Below are 24,071 nucleotides of genomic sequence, written 5' to 3'. Positions count from 1 at the left end.
TACAAGTATAATGTTACAAGCTTGCTAACTTAAAATAAACTTTCAAGTATGATTTTGTTTACCTGTACTGTTGAATTCATGATTCCTTCCAGTCACAAAGCAGGCTTACAAGAAGGCTGGGCAGGCACTTTTCATGATGGCATGTAGTGATAGGACAAGGGAGAATGGCCTTAAGGTGAAGTAGGACAGATTTAGATTAGATATTAAGAAGAAATTCTTTGTTGTGAGGGTGGTGAGGCACTGGAACAAGATGCCCAGAGAGGTTGTGGACTCCCCACCCCTGGAGGTGTTCAAAACCATGCAGCTCTGAGCAACCTGGTCTAGTGGAAGGTTCCTTGCTCATGGCAGGAGCATTTGGAACTACATGATCTTTAAGATCCCTTCCAACCTAAATCATTCTATGAGTCTATGATTCTATGAAAAAATTGGAGACAGCAGTTTTCAGGTTTCAAAAATAATGATGCAGTGGCATTACTTAACAGCATATATACGTTTTATCCAGAATTTATTTCATTTTTATTTTACATAGCAGGTCATGTTGACTTAGGTGTATTTAAGGTCCTGTAAGATGAAATGATGTGTAGAATCTAGGGATTCAATACTGAAAATAAAAAAAATATTTTCTTCATTTCAAAAGGCTAGACCTTTGTATGATAGACCACAGTAGGGCCGTCTGCCTGTCTCAGATCTGAGGTCATAGCACAATAAACAAGAAAATATAAACTTGCAAGATATATAATCAGTAGGAACTTTCATAACTGCCTCTGCATGGCTTGATAAACAGAAATATTTGCTATTAGATGAATATGAAAATATTCTGTAAAGACAACCAGAAAGAAAATAGGGGTGATATAGACCTCCTTGGTCTTATTTTCTTCTCCATTTATTCTGAGACTGATTAGTAAGTGAAAATGTATAGAAGGGAAAGAATTATGTATTTATTGCTTTGTAAAACCCATGAAGCGCCTCCTTATACTTTCCTGCAGTCATTGGATTCTACAGATGTCAGGGAAGTTGTCACCACAGTGTGACCTAGTCCTGAAAAGTTAAAAGTAGGTCTCAACACGTTGATGGTGAGCCCAGATGTATGTAGTGCTTCAGTTCACTTAAATATATTCCTTCTTTTCAACTAAATTGAAGAATAATAAATGCAGATGGAAATGCTATAGGAAGTGATTCAGGGTCACAGAACCTCTGAAGGACAAGAAAAAAAATTATTTTCAAAGAGGCCAATCTTTTTCTTCTGTGCTGTTGAATGAAGTCTTGTCTCATGGAATCCAAAGGGCTTCTCCTATCCACCAATCCAAGTATGAAGGATATTTATTAGGGAGACAGTCTCTTCAAACTCTTGATCTAGGTTTAAAAAAAAAAGTGAACCGGTGTACTTTGTGAGAGGAACCAGTCTGATTTTTATTTATGCCTCAACATGTGTTATACATGAGGAGGAAAATTACTCCAGGGGCTGTACATGAGCTGGGAGTCCTGTCCCTGGGGACGCTTCGCCTGGCAGGCGATCAGGATAGAGAAAACTTCCATGATCAGTCTGGAAGCTACCCCGCTCACGAGGGGGCCAGATCCCTGGATGCCCAGGAAAAAACACTCGGGAAATCGGGCTATGGGAGGAGCCGTAGCACATAAACGCAGTTAACTGCGACAGAGCTGGGGGCCACTTTCTTTGGGTTTCTTGGAAGGAGCAGGGGATCTCCTGGAGGGTCAGCTTGGCTCCTCTCCCCGCTCCCCCTTCCCCCCAACCTTTTTCTCCCTGCGGTCCTGCTTCTTCCCTGGCTGTCTGTCCTGTTCGCACCTGTCCTGCCCTGCTTCGCCGCTTCCCCGGGGCAGCTTGACGCCGGGGCACCCCAGTGCTCCGCTGTTTCCCCGATGGAGCGGCCACCACCACCTGCAGCCGCTGCGCCCCAACCTTGAGAACCTGCAGTTGCTCCAGGAGCACATAGCCACGGCAGCCTGTTCTTCACCGACAGGAGGGACACACAGCCTGCTGCTGTTGGGAAATTGCGCCCAGCCTGTCCCTGGAACCACACAGACTCGCCGCAGCTTGCAGTTTACGCACTCCATCTGTTCAGCATGCTAAGAGGGCGCCCAGGGTACAGCGGTAACAATCTGTCCCGGTGTTCTGTTTCTCTCTCCGTCTTTCTTTTCCCCTCTTTGCTCCCTTTTCTCTCCCCCTTCAGTAGGAACACTTATCTTTCTTTATCAAGAAACAGTTCTCCAATATAATATTGCCGTGCTTATGCTTTATTTTCGTCTGAGAAATCTATCAAAAAGAATCCTCCCCAACTCCCCTTCTAGAGTGGGATGGGACACTTTGTAATCAAGGCAGAATACTATTTCGAACAATTCTGATAGGCCATGTGTGCCACTAAGATGTCTTTCTCTACTTCAAGGAGTTACTGTGCCAGAAAAGTGCTGTAGCTATCAGCACATTTTTAAAGGGACTCATAAGTAATGGGAGGATGCAGGTATGTGTTTATGTGTGTATCTGTAAGTGAGGGAAGCTGGAAAGTGGAATCAACCTAATCTTAATTTTCCTTGTTCACCTGAGAGGATTATAACTCCTGCTTTTCTCACAATAACTGGAGTATGCATTTCAACATCTTCTTAAAAAAAAAAGAGACATAAAAAGGAGGAACTATTTCAATTCACATAAAAATTTCAAGTACTATGAAATTTGGACAGCTCAAAATCCCTTAAGCAGATGACCAGCTTGCTTAGTGAATTTTCCCATTTTTACAGGGAATATCTGATAAATGTTCCTCTGCACTGTTTAATATAGGTGTATCATAAGAAGTCTTACTGTATGGCCATTCCTTGAATCCTGTGTTCAGTTTTGGACCCCTCACTACAGGAAAGATGTTGAGGTTCTGGAGCCGGGGCAGAGGATAATGGAGCTGGTGAGGGGTCCAGAGTAAAAGTCTTATGAGGTGCTGCTGAGGGAGCTGGCGTTGTTTAGTCTGGAGAAAAGGAAGGAGACCTTACATTCTCTACAACTACCTGAGAGGAGATTGTAGTGATGGGAGGGTTAGCCTTTTCTCACAAGTAACAAGCAATAGAACAAGATGATGATTTACCAAAAATTTGAGTATCGATCTAATATCAATATCCAACTGAGGCAGACAAAAACTCTCTAACAGTTTAGAGTTAGAAAGTGTATGTTTTATTTGGTGCCAGGCACTGCGTGGGACAGCTCCCTAAGACACAGGGCCCCGATACAAGCAAACACGATACCTTTTATTTCCAAATATTATGAATATCCAAAATACAAAATGTATATTCATAACATTAACACCTCCCATTCTCCACTTCATATGGAAATGAGCTTACATGTCATTAAGCATGCATAGTGTGTGTTCTGAATTGAGTCGGTGGTCTTGAATTGGGTCAGTGGTCCTAAGGAAGATGAAGTAACATCTTCCTTGCTTTGACCTTTTTGCCTTTCTGAGTTTTAACAATTCTAATTACTTTAGTGACCTCTAAGTTTCCTCGTGCGTTACTTTTGGATGGGCTCCCACAAAGGGAGGAAATTGGTAATTGTCTTTATTCTATACACCAGCTTATCAGTGTTTCTGCTCATTATTCTAAGCACATCTAAACAAACATGCAAATGACAGATCATCAGTTATTTGGTAATCAGTTACTAACATCTAAAATTCTATATCATCAATTACTTGGTAATCAGTTACTAACATCTAAAACTCTATTTCAGGTCCAGCTCTCCTAACTATTTTGATTAACCCTCACTGGGCCCAAGCCTACTGCTGAAATCCCAAGCAAAATGACTAAAATCTTTATATTTCCTCTAAATATGTGTTTCAAGGAAGTGGGCTTAAGTTACACCAGCCTAAACCAGAGAAGGTTTAGATTGAATCTTAGGAAAGGAAGTCTTCATGGGAGGGGTTGTCAGTTGTTGAACAGGCTGCCAGGGAAGTGGTAGGATCCTCAACCCTGGAAGTATTTGAAAGATGTGTAGATGTGGCACTTAGGGACATGGTTTAGTGGTGGATTTGGCAGTGCTGGGCTTACAGATGGGCTCAATGATCTTAGAGGTCTTTTCCAGCCTAAGTGATTCTATGGTTCTATTCTATTATTCTATAAATAACATGGGTAGAAAATCAGCTTGACTGCTGAGCTGAGGCTCTTGGCTAGTATTAATTGTGATTAATAATGCAGCCAGTATTCTCTTTGTTAACAACCTGTATGATGGGACAGAGCAAATTTGTGAACGACATCAGTTTGGAGGGATATGTCAGTGCTACTCAAAGGATCTTATGAGGTTATAGAATCAGACTGACAGGAGCCCTGAACTAAGTGTTCTGGTTTCAGCTGAGTTAAAGTTAATTTTCTTCCTAGCAGCTGGTGTAGTGCTGTATTTTGGATTTAGGATGAGAATAATGTGGATAACATGCTGTTTTGGTTGCCGCTGGCCAGTACTTAGACTAAGTCAAGGACTTAGCTTCTCATGCTGCTTTGCTGGTGAGGAGTCTGGGGAAGCACAAGAAGCTGGGAGGGAACACAGCCACAATAGCTGACCCCAACTTTTCACCGTGATATTCTGGCCTGGGGGAGACTACTTAGATACTGGATGGGCATCAGTCAGTTGGTGATGAGCAGTTGTTTTTCATTTACATGATTTGTTTTTCTGGGGTTTTATGTCTGTCTTTTTTTTCCCCCTTTCCATTAAAATTTATTATTATTTCTATTAATATTATTGCATTTTATTTAAACTGTTAAGCCATTCTTATTTCAATCCACAAATTTTCTCAGTTTAACCTTTCCAGTTCTCTCCCGCATACCACTGTGGATCCCACTGAGTGAGAAGTTGCATGGTCCTTGTTGCTGATGGGCTAAAACATAACAGTCCTTTTTGGCAAGTTGACTGCAGGTCTGACCAGAGTGTGTTAAAACAAATTTGTTTTAATAATCTATTATGTTAGTTTAATAGTCACTGATCACAATGTTGACTTATTTGGAGTCAGAGTTGTTGTGCTTGTTTTGAGAATAGGGTTATGTAACAACTTACTTTCTATGTTCTTTTTTTGTTACATCTGGGAACTGGATTAAGGACATAATTTTGATGGACTGTGTAACACTGGCTTAAAATATGATAAAATAAATCCTGCTTGTGAGACTAATCTGGTATTTTTGCTCACTATTGCTGTCATATCTGTACTTTTAGGGAACCACCTCTTGAAAACTATTAATAGTCCCAACCTTTATCTTTTCTCCTCAGAGAGCCAATCTATGGGGCAGATAAGGGGGAACACTTGCCCCACTCCTGCACCTTTCCTTTCATCTTCATCTTTCCATTCTCCTCCAGGCTAATTTCAATAGCTCTTGAGAATTTTGAATATCCTTGAGATGTTCAAACCAGCGTATTCATATTGTGGTGTCTCCTGAATGTGTTTCAGGTTTTGTTTGAGGCTAAACAATTATTTAGGAATACTGCTGAGACATATGCTCTGAAGCTGATCATTATAAGTTGCAGGCTGCATGGGATAGTATGGGTAAGTACCAAAGACAGTGGGCACCTCCAGTGTTTTGGTAGTTCAGCCCTGAACAAGTGCAGAATCCTGAAAAACTAGGAAAATATTTGGGAAAAGTATCTTGTCATACTAGCAATTCCAGAGAGACACAAATCATTGATATGTGCTGGGACCTGGCCCGGGCGTACCAAGCCCTGTTCAACATAATTCCCTATCCTCAAGTGGAGGAGGTCTCTGGATCTGACAGCAAAACAGTGGGAACCCTGGCTACTCCAGCTGCCATGACAGGCTTTGCAACTGAACCAGAAGAACAACCTGTGCTGCTATCAGTCACCCCTACACACAAACAGAAGGAGTATTGGATGCAAATGTCAGCTTGTTTGGTAAGGAAAGAAACTCCTAGTAAGAAGGAAAAGGAGGAGGAAGTGGATGAAGAGGGCTACTCCAGAGGGCCATCACAAGAGGAGGAGGAAGAGGAAGAACCCATAAACAAGTCAGTGACCATACAATCAGCAAATAGTCACCTTAGCTGCTCCAGTGCTGGGTTAACAGGGTCAGTAACCTCAAATTGAGGGTAACGTCCAGCACACAGAATCCCTTTCTAGGGAAGGGGGCATTAACAAACGGATTGAAGATGGGACACAAGCCCTCAGCTTCTGAAGGTGACTCCCTCCAGGCATGAGGACAAGGTTACCTTCTAAGAAGATACTCTAATCCATTCAGGCAAATGGATCACCATGAAGAGAGGTATCCAGTACCTGAAGGAATTAGCCATACTGCAGGGGATTTATGATGACCTGGATACTGAGCAGTTACCCAAAGATACGGAAGTCCAGTGCAAATGATCCATATGCTGTAAGTTTTTACAGAGCACATCGAATGACAGTTTAATATGGAAAACAAGAGCCATGCACACATACAGAGCAAAACAAGGAATTAATTTATCAATTCCCATGGGCAGGCAGATGTCCAGCCATCCCCAGTAAAGCAGGGGTCCATCACACATAATGGTGACTAGCGAAGACAAATGCATAACTTCAAATGTCCCTCCCTTCCTTCTTTTTGTCCCAAATTTATGTGCTGGACACGACATCATATGATATGTACCCCATACCATATGGTATGATCCAGCTTTGGTCATTTGGGGTCAGCTGTCCCAGCTGGGTTTGCTCCAACTGCCTAACGAGGGAGTGTTGCAAGGTGGTGGAGAATGCTGGCAAGACATCAATCCCTTGGGACAGCAACTGTGATTTGTGAGTAAACTCTGGATTTCTCTTCTTGTTTTTGTTTTGCTGTTCCACCTCTAAACTATGGAGGAACCGTGGAAGGACTCTTGGCTCTCAGAGCTGCATATGGACATTTATCTTAAACTTGAAAAGATTATTGAACAACGGTTTGTAAATTTTAGCTTAATTCAAGCTCAAAAGGAACTGAAACACTTCCTGGCATGGTTGTTTAAGAACTTTTTCTACATCTCTTGGGACTTGATTCTTACCAAAGACTTTTGGAACACCGTTTGGACACAGTTAATTTCTGAGTCAAAATATATGCCGATGGAAGAATATTTTCGTGAATATTATTTAATTACCGAGACTGTTGAACAATGTCAGCTGTGTCCTTGCAAATGGAAGCGTGCCTCAGGGACCGTGCGACCCAGGCCACGTGCGCCGAGCGCTCTGAGAGCAGCAGCGAGGCAGTTCCTGCAAGTGGGCAGAGTGACGCGAGCTGCAGTGTTGACAGCAGAGCGAGGCGTGGCGGGAGCAGCGCGACCTGGCGGTGCCCGCCCAGCCCCGCACAGCGCGTGGTGGAGCGAGCCCCATGAACGCCTGACCAAGAGGGGCGGTGCGCGGGCGGCGATGGCGGCGGAGCAGAGCTGCGTGAAGCCCAGGCACACACCAGGACGGAGCTGTTTGCAAGGCGTGGGGGGCCATCACTTGGAGGCCCGGTTGAGACGTGGGTGCGGTGCCAGGCAGTGGCAGCGCAGCTGCGACCAGAGGTGGCAGCAGCGGTGGCACGTGAGGAGCTGAGCTGAGCGGCGCGGCGTGGCCCAGCCCGTGCAGCCCCAAATGCGACCCCGGGAAGCCGAAACCCTGTGACGAGAGCATGTAGGCACAAGCAGCCCCAACGGCCCTGGCAGCCCTGGCAGCTCCAGCAGTTCCAACACGGGAGCAAGTGAAAGCAAAAACATAGCGAGACAGAAAACAGCAGCCACTCGGAAAAAGGAAAAGATCATCATAGCTAAGGTTTTAGGAATAGTAAAATGCTATAATGTTAAATAAAATTATGGTTTTATAACAAGATGTGACAACCAGGAAGACATATTCGTTCATAGAACTGCTATTAAAAAGAATAACCCCAAAAAATATATCCCAAGCTTAGGAGATGGAGAAGTAGTAGAGTTCAAGATTGTCCAAGGAAAGAAAGGGTTACAAGCAGCAGAGGTCACTGGGCCTGATGGTGTTTCTGTGAAAGGCAGTATATACGCTGCAAATCGTAGTCATGTTAGACAATATCCCCATTATAAACAGCCCATACAATCTCCCTTTCCTAATCCCACCTTTCCCTTTTATCCTGTATCCTATAAACCCCAGTGTGTTCCCAATCTGTTTTTTCACCCATGGTTTCCCTCACAAAACCATACCTTTACCAATAGTTTCACCAAAAATCCCTTTCCAATGCTGAGTGAAGGATGACGAGGGTGGGGAAAGAATTTAACTATTGTTGTTTAGAGTTCCAACAGGTACATATGGAAGAAACCTTCTCCTGCCTCAGTTTCCCCACAAAGCATACTCGGAGAGTCCTGTCTCCCTTCTGTCAGCCTTAAGATATTACAGAAAAAAAATCCGTTTGGACATTTAAGGACTCAGGAGGGTGGCTTGTTTTGTTTGAAACTGTTCTTCTTATGTTTATCCAGTTGTTTTCAATGTTAAGTTTTAAATCTCTTTTTGTTAAAAATAAACGGGTGAAGTGTTGGGGTTCCTCCCCCTTGCCATGTGGTCCTGGGAGAGGGGCCCCAGGGTAGAGGCAGGGCCTATGGGGTTTCTCTACTCCCTGGTCAGCCTCGTTCCCCATTGGTTGTTTTGTGTTCCCCTGCCCAGGAAGGACCCTCTGGTCCTGTGATTGTTCAGTTCCTCGGCAGTCACCGGCCACGTGGCTGGAAAATAAACATCTCTGAAAATATCTACCAAGAATCGGTCTGTATATTCTTTTCCATGGGCCTCGTTGTCTGATACACGTGTTGCAGGAATCCCCACTGCAACAGCAAGGTAGTGTTGAAAAGACAGAGCCAAGATCTTCTCAGGTGCACATAGTGATCAACTGAGAGCTAATGGACACAAGTTGAAATAAGAGAAATTTCAATTACATATTAAGAAAAAATTAATCACTCTGATGTTAGTCAAATGTTGGAACTGCTTGCCCTTAGATGATGTCATCTGAATCCTTTAAAATCATAACTGGACTGCACAGAGCCCTAGGTAACCTAATCAAATTGGCCCTGATGTTCATGGGGGTTGTACTACATCTCTTTCAACCTAAATTTTTCTGATGTGATGAAATTAAATTTTTTATACAAATTGTAACTCGTGCAGTTGTGGCCTATATGTACACTAATTCTATTTTAAGTGACAGTGTACTCAAGTTACACTTCATTGGTGGGCCGTATTTTTCAGATCCAAATCTCAGACTGACCCATGTCCCAGGTCTGATCTGTAACCATGTCTCTGGTTCAGTTTTATTCCCATTCTCTCTCCCTCACTTCATTTCTATGTTATAATGGAAGAAAAGCTTATTAGCCCTATTAAGCACTCTGGAGAATAATTATGGCATGCTTGCTATAGTTAGGTATGTCTGTAATATTATCTCTAAGAAGTCTATTATGGCTTTATTCTTTTCGAGATGTAGGGATGGACTAGTAAGTCATCACGTTCTGGACAAAGCACCTGCTTTTCTTGGCTTTCAATATTGTTTTCCATGCACTGAGATAGTAGTTTTCAGGAGGATTTTGGCATCATTACTCTATGTTATTCAACAGAGACTTCCTTGTTGATCTTGAGATTGAAACAGCATGTGTCACTGTTTTCAGCCTGTATTTCAGAGCCTTACTTGATCCGGTGGTGTGACAATGTTATCAGAGAAGTAAATGCTAGTTTGGTTGAAGCTTGTTGCAAAATTTTATTGTTTACAAAAGGAATTGATACCTGCTATGCACATCCAAGAGTGTAACGTTACTGTAACCCAAATCTGAACTGCCTAATGAAAAAAAAATATTTCCTGCCTACTTATTACAGAAAATAATTTTTAAAATGCTCCTATAGAAAAAAATCTTTATGTTAATACAGTACTTGCTCTGATGCTAAATCTGTCACTGCCCTTATGTGGTTTTAATTTAATGATACTAGTATTCTTGGGAAAAAACCAGGAAGGGCTACAGGGGTGTGGTAGTTTGGTGGTTTGTGTCAAACCACCTCAAGGGGTAATCAAGGTCTTGAGTTCCTCAGTTGGAGCAACATGACAGCAGTGGTGAAGAATTTTCCCTCCTGTCTCCTGGGAGCACTTAAAAATTTGCGGAAACAGTCTTCTTACTTGCTCTTTTTTTCACTGGTTCTCAGCCAGATCTGATGAATCCTTTTGCCACATTTGATTTATTCTTCATACACTGTAGTGTATTCTATTAACTTTTTTTACAACTTCACTTAGCAGTTCCTTCAGATTTGCAAAAGTAGTTTTAAGGTGCTTATTATTTCAGGCTTTATTTTTCAGAATTGGTATTAAGAAAATGTATTTCTACAGTGACATTGTTACTGTTTAGTCAGCAATTTCAGGAGCCTGTCACAACTATAATTTTGGGGAAAAGAAAATTACAGGGCTGTATTTTTTCCCTAGAGATAATTTGTGCTGTGACAGATCATTCTTTTCTCAATTTTTGATTTATGCACCAGACATAATAGATTACTTTATTTTTTCACTTTTTATTTTTTCATCTAGTACTAATATCTGCTTTATCTGTGTATCTTCTAGAATTATGAAACATTTTGAATTATTTTTGTCATAAACACGAGAATAATGATCTCACATTAGAAATTGTGAATCATTACAGGTGTAACAATATTGGTTCCATAAGAGGGAAAAATGATATTGTATTGATTTTCTAAAATATTAGTTGTAATCCTAAATTAGATTATCCTATTTTTTTTTCCTAAATTTGATAATTTGGACTTGAAAGAATTTGAAATTTGCCCTGACACCTGCCAGACTTCTCAAATGAAAATGTGGTTGGCTTACATAATGGTTATTAATATCTGTGTGATACCTTACAAACTTTCTAGTAAATTGCATCTTTCAACTTTTCGTTGTCCATCCAAATTTTTGAATGAGTGTTAAATAAGTTTTAGACACCACACTACAACTACCTGTATGAGTCAATATGAATATCTAATACCTGTTCTTAATGATTAAAGATGTACTGTAACTATTATTTGTTATTGTGTTGTTTTTCATATCAGAATCATGCTCTGTAGATTATATACACAAATCATAATAAATTTTTAAATGCATTAGGAGATCTTCATGTTCTTTTGGAAAATGTGAAATTGAAATTTCAAAAGAATTATTCTGTGTTTCCTTCTACAAATCCAAACACGATGTAATTATTTATCTCCTCTCAGAAATACTGAAACATAGAAGTGTCCTTGAGGGATGTACTTAGTTCATTAGCTTGGCTCTAGTAGGGACCAGTAGTTTATGTGTGGCCAAACTATATAAAAGTCAAATAAATAATAATTGTTCTTGCTTATCTGTAATTTTTCAGAAACTTCAGTTTAGGTACTGAAAGAATCAGATAAAGTGTCTTTTTATTTAAAACTCTTAAAAAGCCTTCCAGGAAGTTCAAAGCTCATATAGTCTTTTGGCAACCATACCTACCTGTAGCAGAAAGTTCCACAGTGCAAATATGCCTGGTAAATAAACACTTTTTTTGATGTATTTGAAAGCTGGCACTGATCTTGTAGAAAATGAAGAACTATTCCCTATTAGCTTTCTCCACAGCACCCTTAAATGTTAAAGAAAATCTGAAATTTCCATCTTCTGCTTGATAAATTATATTATTGCAGAGTCCATCCTGCACAGCACAAAATCATCTGCTTTACTCCAGCTTCTACATAATACATTTACTCTTTTTTCCTTAAAGGAAATTACATTTTTTTATCAAATGTTATACTTTTCTCACCTTCTGTATAATAATGCTGTTAATTAAAAATGTTGAGTATTTCTTTTTGTGCACTTTGTTACTGGACATTGGTATTCACATTATGGAAGTAAGAGGGAGGCAAATATAAAACCATATGCATGTGTTTGAATTTATTTCAATATTTTGAAACAAATAGGTATAAATGATCAAAATTGAGATACATTTAGAGAATATTTTATATTTTTTCCTCCAATGAGGGATAAATATGTATATGAAAATACACCATTATATCATATACACATAGAAATTCATTTGGGGTTTATTAATTTTGAAGAAATTCTTGTTTGCATACCTCTTATTTTGTAAAAAATTGCTCATATTGATGTCTTCCATTTACCAGTTTTCACATCACACATTTTAAAACCAGGATGTACCTTATCTACTGGAAAAATATCCATATATCTAAATTAATCTAACTACATAAATTTATAATTTATCACAATGAATTCTGAAAAAAAAATGGAGCATTATAGGAACTACCTTTAAAAAAGGACAAAAGACATAGTTTCAGTCACTATATAGTAATTTGTACAGTTGTTAGAATGAAGGAGAGAAAATATTTGATGGAAAGTCCTCTTAAAAAAACCTCAGGTTCTACAGGGTGCTCAAAGAAGACCTCAAGAGAACTCCAGGAAATACTTACTTAATTATATTTATTTTTATTATTTATTCATTCTAGATTATATTTAGAATTATATTCACATTTTTTTCCTCTACAGCAAAACTTCGTGAGTCTTGTTTTGATCCTGGAAATATAATGAATGGAACAAGACTTGGAATGGATTATAAACTGGGTTCCACTGTTACATATTACTGCGATGCAGGTTATGTTCTTCAAGGATACTCTACACTAACATGTATCATGGGAGATGACGGAAGACCTGGATGGAACCGAGCCCTGCCCAGCTGTCATGGTAAGAACAGTTTTTCGTTTATTTCAGTTGCTGTTGTCATTACTCTTGCTTTGTAATAGGCAAGAAATAAGTTAAAAATTGGAAGTGATTTTAATAATATTCTCTTTCAGGAAAAAGCCCTTTTCAATGATATATGTAATAAAAGATATATGTGACAACTCAGGAAACTACTGATTCAAGTTTTTATTAACATTGGATAAATAGTCTTATTATTGTGAATAGAGCTTAGTAGTAATGTCATTCTCCATGTCAACATGTGTTCTTCAATTAACTTACAGCAGAATATAGAGATATACACCATATATGTATTTAAATACAACATTAAGTATACTTTGGGTGTCACAATATATGCTTGTTTCTTTTTGTTATTACTGGTTTTGAAAACACTCCGATGAAATATTTTGTATATACCACATTACAACATTTAAGTTCTTGGGCATGTGGTCTGTAGAAAAGTTAAGCCTTGAAATGCAGGAAAGATCCAATTATTCAAACTTTTATGGATATGAAGTCTACTCATGACAAGATTCTTCTGACTTTCATTGTATGATCATTGACTGTCTCAAGCATCAGCATTTTCAGATTTAAACTCTAAGAAAAGATATGTTTTATTTTAGTGATTTAACAGAAATTGATAACTACTTGCAATTTTCACTTTTTGAAAATTCACATATTCTGTACGATCAAGCACAAAACTTCTCCCATGTATGCAGATATTAATAAAACTAACATTTATTTCAAAAATTAAAATAAAATCTAATTACCGTGTTACTTTACATTCCTTTTCACAACTTGAAGACAAAATACCTGTTAAATCCATTTCCAATTTGAAGTTCAAATAGTTTAAATAGAATATGGATTTTCTTTGTTGCATACTTAAATTTCTGTTGCAAGTGGATGGTAGAGTACCAGCAAAACCAAAACAAAAAAATCCTGAAATCTGAAGAATATCCAATATTATAAGCATTTGAAGAAGTTCAGTATTTCCATTATCTACCAAAACCGTCATACTACTGAATTCCAAAACTCAGTGGCATCAAATTGGGACACTGACCCTTGCAAGTGTTTGGAAGTTTGTTCAAACTTCTAAAATCTCTGCAATGGAAGTCAAAAGATTTTCCTCATTTTAAAATGAGAGATGAACATTGTTTTTTGGAGAGGAGTTGGTGAAGAAGGTTGCTGTATATCATAGGGAAAAGATTCCCTTTTTTTGGAAGGTCTTTTTGATAGGTAATGAAAGATAAAAAAATACTTTATGATGCAATAATTGTTTCTATTAGTGTCACTTATAATCTACTTAGAAATCTTCCAGTGTTGTCTGTTGGAAAATTCAGTAGTGTTTTGCTTGGAAGTATTGCCCTTGTAATAAAGGGGAAAAACAAATTTTATTATTAAAGAAGTAGTGGATGTCTCTCACTGATTCTAACTGGACCATTCTCTTTCCTGGATGAAAAAGGCCTGATTTCAAAGATAACAAACCCCATACTTCTTTAGAATATGATGGCACAGAATAGATATTTTCACTTGTTTTTCTTATATTGCTTTTTCCTCCAGTTAAGAGCCAATGGAGCTTTGTAGTTATGTTGTTGTGATATATTACAGTGTATTTGGACCACGTTATCAATGCTTTCCACTTTTGTGTGATTTACGTAGAGAAAAACAGAACTTTTATATAGATGTAAGAAAGATGATATCAGTTAATTAGCTTTCAGTTACACAGAGCTGGGAGAAAGAGTTGAAGAGATGAATTTAGCTCCTGAAAACCCGTCTCACCTACACAATAAAATTTGCATAGTAGAAGTCAGATTCCTCCATTCTGCAGTTTGTATTTTTGCAGCTCCATTGAAAGTGATAGAGTTACAATGAAATATACATCTCCGTGTGTATGGGGGGTTTATTTAGTTAATTAATTATTCACAAGAAAAAATATTGAGTCTGTGAAGTCCCTTTATACCTGTAATATTTTGATCTAATATTTTAGGTGTGGAGTAAAAATAGTTTTTATAAAGTTGCCTATTATGCTCTCTAAATCTTTACATCTTTAATATCAAGTTAGAATCCAGGGGGTTTTTTTAAATTCTTTTGAGCCATATTTAACCATATAGATTTATAGGGAGAGTGAGGCTGGTAAAAGGGAAATACTACAAATTAGTATTTTCATTCTGTGCATATTTCACACTAAGTAGGTTAAAGGAGAGGAAGGGAGAACCTTCAGCATTCCAGATGGCTCACAGCTCAAGGGAGATGCTTTACAGCAGATAGAACTGGTCTGGTAAAGAATCACAGAATTACAGAATATACTGAGATGGAAGGGATCCACAGGGATCATCGAGTCCACCTCCTGGCCCTGCACAGCACCAGGAGTCACATTTTGTGCCCGAGAGCATTGTCCAAACTCTTCTTGAACTCCGTCAGGCTTGTTGCTATGGGTGCTCTCACTTGCCTGTGGAGCCTGTCCCAGTGAGTGCCCAAAAACCCTCTGGGTGAAGAATGCTTTTCTAATATCCAACCTAAACTTCTAGTGACACAAATTCAGGCCATTCACTAGGGTCCTGTCACTGGTCACCACAAAGAAGAGCAGTGTCTGCCCATCCTCTTCTCCTCATGAGGAAGTTGTAACTGCAGTGACGTCTCCTCAGTCTCCTCTGGGTTCTCCAGGCTGAACACTTAGTGACCTCAGCTGCTCCTCATACGGCTTCCCCTCAAGGTCCTTCACCATCTTCACTGCTAAAAGCTGCAATTCTACCTTTATTCCCTAATACCTGTTTTGACCTAGTCTTACATTCATTAGGCATGACTTGCACTAGGTTGAAATAATTTTTTAAAATTACCTCAAACCTCTTTATTAAGTGTGGGAAGTGAACCAAATCATTGGCTTCATTCTTTTATGAACAGATGCTAAGATTATCTAGGCTAATATGCTAAGCTATTTGGTGTTTCACCATGGGTGTTAAGAACAGGGTGTAATGAACATATGCAGATGCATTATTAGTATGATTTCTCATAACTTCACCAACTATAGGTAATTTAAAATTTTTGGTAGCTAACAACAATTGTTTACAGAGTAGCAAAAAGCCCAGTAATGGGAAATCGTGTTCATAACTGAAAGTGAAAACCTTTTTCCTACCAGAAAAAATAATTTATTGATCACTAAAACATTTTATTACATTTCATTACAGATGTTGAATCCTTGGAAATATTTGAATCCAGGCTTCAACATAACTCCATCTGTAAGATATATCTAACAATATCCAATATTTTTATAACTGCCTATGATAATATGCCTATGCCTATGATTTAGTTACTTTTTTTTTGGTACCATAACCAATTCAGAATATTCTTTAAGTTTCTTTTGATCTGTATTAACTTATTATGGCTATTTGAGGCAGCTCAGATCAGGTTTATATCTGAAAAATTTAGGATAGAAGACTGCACAGAAAAGCATAATCATACTGCTTACTCTTCTGTAATATAATAAATGCTGACAACTTTTTCAGAAATCATTCAACATTAATTACTTAATGAGCATCTTTATAGGTCACATTTTTATGCACTTTTTATATAGTGACCATACGAAGAGCTGCTATTTAGGTCTATTTCAAAATTTGAATGAGGAATAAGTTGGGCAGCTGCAAAAGCCAGAATATTCCTGAAGCTAATGAAGCTGAATGTTACTGTTGATGAGATGCTCTTTGTCTATTTTATAGTTCCAAACTAATGGTCAGTTTAACCACTTAAGCAGCGTACTTTGCTCGAAATTGTCATATGTTGACTACTTACAAAGCATTTCTCACTTTCTTTTTGCCCAGAACAATGTTTGTTTTGTAGGATCACATAGACAATGCCCTGAGTACTTAAAAGTAGAACTGAAATCAATTAGAATTTTGCTTTGAATACAAAAGTGCTATTTAAGTTCTTAGTACTCTGAAAAGTTAATTCTTAACAGCCAAACTTGAAAAATTGATTGAAAGTCCTTTGAAAAAATTACAAAGTATTTTATTTTATTTTACTTTATTTTTATTGTGATTGAACTATCTTCAGAGTACTTAATTTTTGTTCCCAAGCTTCCACTGCCCATTTCTCACAAATCTATATCCATTGCTTTACCAGTCCAAGCTTTCCTTCCATATAGTCAGTGGAGAGAGAGACAGTCTTCTTAAAAGGTCATCAAAGGGGATTCAAAGAGCTTGTTAAGAAGGTATATTTTCCCATTTGTGTCTGGAGTGCATTAAGAGGATTTAATCTGCTTGCATGCTCAGCAGGATATGACTTAGAGAAACAACTTAGGAAATACTACATCTAGAGAAATATCTGAATATACTGTGTGGAAGCAGTACTGTTTGAGCTGAAAGCATACAACAAACTCTACTTTGGAGGGATGTATGTGTTAAAATTTAGCACTTAGATGTCCAAGTAAAGGAGTAGGCGTCTAAGTCCTATAAACCTCACACTACAGATGCTTTTTGGTATGAGCACACTCATTATTCCTCCTCTGTGGAAAGGAGGCCATTGCACACCAAGAACTATCAAGTCAAAAAGCCAAAATGAGAAAATCTAGCTTCCATATAGAGGATTTTGCAGGTACTGACTAGAGATTTAGTTACCAGTAAATACTTCTGGGAGACAGTAGCCTCCTTTTTCTGAACACATGCGACTGATTTTTTTACTGTAAAATACGCAAATTGTTTTGTGAATAGGAAACAAAATTAATATCTTTCTCTATGGCTATGCACACTGCTGGTATTTTGATGAAGACCCCAGGGTTTTTTCTAAATGTGATTGAGTTAAAATCTTAGCTTTTCTTAAAGATGTTCTTTCCATATCAGAAAAAGTTTGAAAATTTTACTGGAAATAACTATAAATATTAATAATTCTAGAAAGATTGGAAAAGAAAACTAAATGCAGACACATGCTTATATCCACAGCAAGCATTTCTCTGAGTGTCTGACCTTTTGCATATACATTTGGAATTCATAATATGGCTTTACAAAGTCCATTGAATAATAGATGTTGCGTGTAATTATTCCAAGCTTTCATTTAAGAAGTAATAATGTCATATAATGGTAAGTAAAGTATTAGAAATGAAGAAAGTTGTTAATTACAATGATCTTATTAAAATCATTTGCCAGAGAATCCTAATTCCCAATGAATTTAAGGGATTAGTTAAGTGGAGTGCATCATAAAACCAGGCACTTCATCTTCTTTTGAACTAAATCTGCAGCCAAATTTTTAGGAGCATAGTTTAATGAAGGAAACGTTAAAAAGAAGGAGAAATACTTTAAGCTATATAAAATAGGGGTTTTTTTCAGCTTTAATTTTTTATTTTCTTTACTATAAAATAAATTATTTGAAATCAAGCTTATCTATTCAAGCCATAATTTTAAATAGGTTTGCTTATATGCAACTGTTAGTATGAAAAAGCATCTTGAATTAGCAGGGAAAACACAACTTTAATATTTTTGAAAATAACATATAAATTATAAAATATGTAAATTAACTGATAGAGTTTCTACGTTGTTTGGCAATTAAAGTATACAAAAAGTACGAATGAAAATAGAGAATAAATTATGTGATCTTTATTCTATTTTAGAATATTAAACACTGACATCGTTTGTTTGCTTTGAATATGTAAATTTTCTACTAGAATATTGAAAAAATGTTACCTTAAAAAAAAAATTCTTTCATCATGTGTTTTGAGGTGGAGAGAAAAACAGTTTTTAGCAGTAGTTTACATAAATATGTGTTTGTTCCTGTATTTAGTGTTAGCACCATAGGTGCATATTTTTCTTTGAAGATTTTTTCAAACAGACAAGGTGACTTCAGGGTATTCTGTTCTTAGAAGGAAAAATATATCCCTACCATTTATTCACACAGATAAGCGAATATTTATTTTCCAAAGTCTGCGAGACACTGAATTGGGACAGGATTATGTAGTATCAGTTAATAATCATGGTAAATTAATTAATCACTGGAATGAAAGAAACTGATCCAGTCATCTGCACTGGCTATAGCTGACAAATATGCATATTTCTAACTTAACCTCAGGCAGCAGTCAGAACGTCCTCACTCTTGTCTAATAAGACCTCAGTAATCAACTGGAAGAAGATTTATTAGGTGGAATATGCTGGTGGTTACATCCAAAAGACTAATTTCATTCTTTGCACAAGTTTTGCCATCTCCACATTGTCTGTGACGGTGGAGACTGGGGAGTGGATGGTTCTGGGCAATAGAAAAAGACCTGCAATTAAGAGACTGCATTGTTTTAAAATTGAATTATATTTTGTTTTCCTTCTTGCCTGGGCTTCATATAGCATTTTTGCCAACATACAATAGGAATGGTAGGCAAGGACATTGTCCAGCTTAAAGAGGATAGCTCCCTCTTTTAGATCCCATGTTTCTTGACATTTAACTCAGAAGCTGATTGTGTTACAGCTTTTTTTTGTGTGGTGACACTCTTTTGAAGGAACAGTGTCTTCCACAACAAAATGTTACTCCTCGTTTTGAGGTTTTCACTGGAACCTTTTCATGATATAGTTCTATTTTATACCATAAAGAGTAGTTGTGTGTGTCATGGGTTAGCAAGCATAGTCCTGGAAGTGTTCTTGCAAAGGGGTGCTTACAGCTACCTCTGTGACCTGAGAAGTTAATACAGAGCATCACACCACCATGCAATATACATTTTTGTATTCCATCTATTGCAGAAGTTGTTTTGTTGCTATGAATTTAAAAGATTACAATTTATTCACTCTTGTAATGTACATTTTATATGTTTCTATTATTTTGTTAATCAGTTGCTGACTTAGCTGGTAGTTTAAAGCTTTACTTAGGTGATATGCTAGGAAATACACTGCTTTGGTTTGTGGATGAATTTTTAATAAAAATAAAGCTATTTTCAGACATTAAGCTATATTTATATTTACAGTTGAGAGTAAATATAAGTAATGGAAGGCCAGAGAACATTAATTTCATTGATATTTTAATTATCTTCGGTTCGAATACTGGTGATTCAGTTAACACCTTTTATTTCAGCATAACATAAAAGTATGAAATTAATAGAGAAGACAGCTGGCCCAAAGCAGAGCAGATTTGCTCAATGGGAGTAAATGTGACAATAGCATGCTCAAAAGGTGTCTGAAGTTTCTATAAAGCATTCAATTTGGACACCCTGGGAGGAAAGGAAGAGGAAAATTTTTTTTTTTTTTTTTTTTTTTTTTTTTTTTTTTTTTTTTACTTTTTTTGGGGAATAATATCAAACTAAGGAAGCTTGTTGAAATAGATTTGAAGACAACAGCAAAAAGGTAACTATTTACTGGTGACCTGGAATGATGTAAAAACACCATCTTATAGTATCACTAATCAGAATCAAAATCTAAATGGATCACCAAAAGAGGTGATGAAACAACACAGTCAGGGAATCTAATAGAAATTAGGATATATATTTCAGGAGAATGAAACCCTGTTCAAAAGTAGGTAGTAGAAAGTGTGGCCAATAGGGTTTTGAGAAAAAACTTTAAAACCTAATTTAGCCAGTAATACAGTTTTACAAAGATTAAAAAAGTGAGGAACTTACTAAAGAGTCAACAGCAGGTCAAAGCCAAAAATATATTCAAGGCCAATGTTTTTGAGTGGAAGGAAAAATAAGTAACTTATATATTATGTTATATTTCTTATATTACCTTACTGAGGTAACAGGAGAGGTAGTGCATTGGAACCATTCCTTTGGCTTGAAGGAACCGAGTCAAAATAAAAAAAATCAATAAACAGAACCATAGCAAGTTGTTCGGATAAGGTAGTCTATTCTGTGTAGTTCTGAAAGAGATAGATATGAAGTGTTTGAAGCACAAATGTTGACCTTGAGGTTAGCCTTTTATCGAAGCAGTGGGAGGTGATGAACCTGTCAGAAATCTTCCTTGATGAGCAGTTGGCCAATTGCCACAGTTAGAAAATTGGTAGAGGTTATTTAAAAAAAGGAAAAAAGAAAAGTTGAACTGGGAGGCACATTGTTCAACATGCTGCAGAAAAATCAATATAACTTTTGAAGAAGAATGTGAATCTTTTTGGGATGTCTTAGAGCTCAACAAGCATATGAATGAAATTAAAAACAGTTGATACTGTATCACTGAAGTTTTAAATATGTTTGGCAGTGTCCATGAAAAAAGATTATCTTTTAAGGGAAAAGCAATACAGTGCATTAGGATAATATTTGATTACAAGGTAAGATTTGAAAGTTGTTGATGTGATGTCCAGTTTATGTTATCTAAAAAAAAAAATCAATACAGGAAGGCTACCACAAAGATCCCATACATATTTTTTGTATGAATTTTGCTATCCAATACAAATTCACATAAAATTGAGATTACAAAGTTCACATCATCACAAAATTATATGGTATAATCATGTCTAGAGTAAAATGCACAGAGTAAAATGTACATCAACTTCACTTCTGTTAAATGCCTACAAAATGCTTATAGAAGAAATAACCCTAAGTATAGGCATGTGATGATAATTAGATTTTGGTTGTGAAGTATAGAATCACAGAATAGCTGATGTTGGAGGAGACCACAGAGGGTCACCTAGTCCAGCCTCCCTGCTCAAGCAAGGCCATCCCAGAGCACATGGCACAGGATTGTGTCTAGATGGTTCTTGAATATCTCCAATGAACAAGACTCCATAAGCTCTCTGGGCAGTCTGTTCCAGTGTGTGATCACCTGCACAGTAAAGAAGTTCTTCCTCATGTTCAGGTAGAACTTCCTGGCCATCAGTTTCTGCACATTGCCTCTTGTCCTGTTGCTTGCCACCACAGAGAAGAGCCTGGATCCATCCTCTTGACACCCTCCCTTCAGATACTGATAGAGAGTGATGTGGTCCTCTCTCAGTTGTCTCTTCTCAAGGCTGAACAAGCCCAGTTCCCTCAGCCTGTCGTTGTAAGAGACATTCTTCAGTCCAAGATAAATTATCTTGAAATCATTATTACTAGTCTTTTGCAGATTGGCAAAATTCTATCAGAATTATATTTAAGGATTTTTTTTTCTCACAGAGCATCCTAGCCCATAAGATATACTCTGATGAGGCAGTGTTAACAAAAAATAAACAACTATAACATGAAAGTCATATTTGCTTCTTGCCTGCAGATACAGGAGAGTCTATTTCTCAGCACTCATAGTTCAAGGAAAAATAGAATTGGAGTTTTAAATATAGTCCCTATTGCAAGGAAATAAAACAGTCTTAAATTTCTGAGAAATGTAATTAAAAATCTTTCTAATACTGAGAAAAAGATCTGTGCATCATTCAATCTTCTGCTTGGTGATTTGAAATCTAGTAAATAAGATTCCCTGTGTTGCTGATCACTAGAGATACCAGTGACATGTCTGCAAGTTTCCCAGTTACAAAAGTTTCATGGATTTTTTTCTTTGTCTTTTGCATGTTTTAAATGTGAATTCTATATTATTTTATTTTATATTTTCAATTGGTATTTGGGCTCATAGCTGTTCATTGACCAGCTATTTTGACTTTTTTTTATAATTCTTTCTGACCCTGCTTTTCTTTCCTGTGTTTCAGGAGTCCCTGTTCCTAACTTTCTTGCTTAGTTTTATTTACTTCTAACCTGACTGTGTCTTTAATTATGGATAGTTTCAGTCTTTTGTTCTTCCTTCTTTTTCATTTTCTTAAGTCTGAGTTTGAAAAGTGAGGATTTCTATCTTTTCAAAGTTAATTTAAAAGTCTGTGTTGCAAACCTAAACAGCAGTGATAGAAAACAAAGCTGAGATTGAGTGGATTACAATGACCTCAGTTAATTTATCATTAACTGTCAGATCTCAGATTTAAAATTACAATCATTAACTGTTCCTGCAGTTTCCTTTTAAACTGCTGATGCACACACACTCAAAATATTGAAAATCACTTGGAAACAAAGTTATCATCATTTGGAAACCTAAAGCTTCATTCTAGTATTGTAATAATATTTGCAGATGATTGGAAAAAAAATTTATTCTTTGTACCAGCTGTGATTCACTGCTAGTGCTTAAAAACTAATTTGGGTAAAAGAACATTCTAGAGACATGCAAATAGGCAGTATACAATAACATCAAGGGGTTTTGAATGGGCAATACACTCATTACAGCCTCCCCGACCCTAAAATTGTGAAAGTCCTATTACCAAAACAGGATTCAGGAGCTGATATCACTTATGAGCTCTATAGTAATAAGTAGATTCCTTGTTCTGTGAAGTTTGAAATGAACTCATAAAAGTTACTGAGTTCTAAGAAAGCTCATGATTTTAACTTTCAGCCTCACATTTTTTAGGTTTCTTCTTCTGCTTAGAAGCCGTCATCATGCTCTTTATCACATAATAGGAATGATTCCTAAACCAAATTAGTAATGAAATATCATTTAGATATGAAGAGTGCACAGATGAATAAATAAATAATAAGTAGGCTATATGGCCTTCAAAAAGAAAAAAAATAAAAAAAGGAAGTTTCTTGCTGGGAGGGATGTTTATTACTTGTGAAGAGATCTGTAAATCCTTACACATTTTTGATTCATATTTTCTAAAGCATCAGTGTCTCAATTCTGCTATTGTAGCTAAAATGTGTTAAGCTTTGCTAATCTCTGATTTATTTTTACTTCTACACATCTGTCATATAATGCTCTTTTCCTCTTGCTGTCTTAATATACTTGAAAGACTCTGAAACGGTCTTTCCCAGAAGACTGCCAATTTTATTTTCTCTTTTTATTCATTTAGTATGTTGGCAGTTAAATTGTTTTTAAATGATTGTTCTCATTCCCTCAGAAGTTCCTTAAATACCATGTCAAGTCTTTTCTGCAGACAGTTGACTTGAAAAGCATGTTTAAACTTTTATTTAGTTACTTTTTTTCAGTTGTGGAAACTAACACTGGTGTGCTCTTTCAAAGGAATGAAGCTGTGCTGTGGCACAGACTGACTGCAGAGACCTATTCCATCTCCATTTATTATAAGCAGAGACTGTTTCACTGCAAAGAATTTTATTCTAGCACAAAAGATGCTAGAAAACATTTTCTCCTATTTGATGGCTCCATTCTCAGAGCCTCCTACTTTAATTCAATTTTATTGGCAAAAGGAAACAAAACATTACTTAAATGAAGGAACACAACCTTATTAAGTGGGTGCTTCTGCAGTAACAGACTCCTAGAAAGGTATCACCCGGAGTTCTAATGGTTTTATCAACTGGAGCAGTGGGAAACATGAATGAGAGGAGAAACCTCACCATCCTCCAGCTTGCATGGGAACACCAAGACAGGGAGAACTCAGATCCAACCCCTTGTCTTAGAGGCAAGCAATATAAGAAGTTTTCATCAGCTGCACACAATTCCTTCAAAAGTTAAGAAAAATATTAATGCAGTAAACATCACTTAAGATCCTAGAAGACTATACCAC

The 24,071-nt window shown here is 37.1% G+C and overlaps 1 protein-coding gene across 6 annotated transcripts in view; it reads left to right on the top strand.

Annotated features, from left to right (window-relative positions):
- The window catches only part of CSMD3 (CUB and Sushi multiple domains 3), a 612,506-nt gene that overhangs the window by 433,426 nt on the left and 155,009 nt on the right, over nt 1–24,071 (top strand). For all 6 annotated transcript variants that reach the window (XM_048286482.1, XM_048286481.1, XM_048286480.1 and 3 more), the window contains one exon: nt 12,465–12,659. In XM_048286482.1, the coding sequence (XP_048142439.1) occupies nt 12,465–12,659 (195 nt within the window). The remainder of the gene's footprint in view (nt 1–12,464; nt 12,660–24,071) is intronic.

The sequence above is a fragment of the Corvus hawaiiensis genome, chromosome 26 (assembly GCF_020740725.1).
Source record: "Corvus hawaiiensis isolate bCorHaw1 chromosome 26, bCorHaw1.pri.cur, whole genome shotgun sequence".
NCBI lineage: Eukaryota > Metazoa > Chordata > Aves > Passeriformes > Corvidae > Corvus > Corvus hawaiiensis.
The sequence above is the reverse complement of the archived record's forward strand: the minus strand, read 5'-3'. Positions and strand labels throughout refer to the sequence as shown.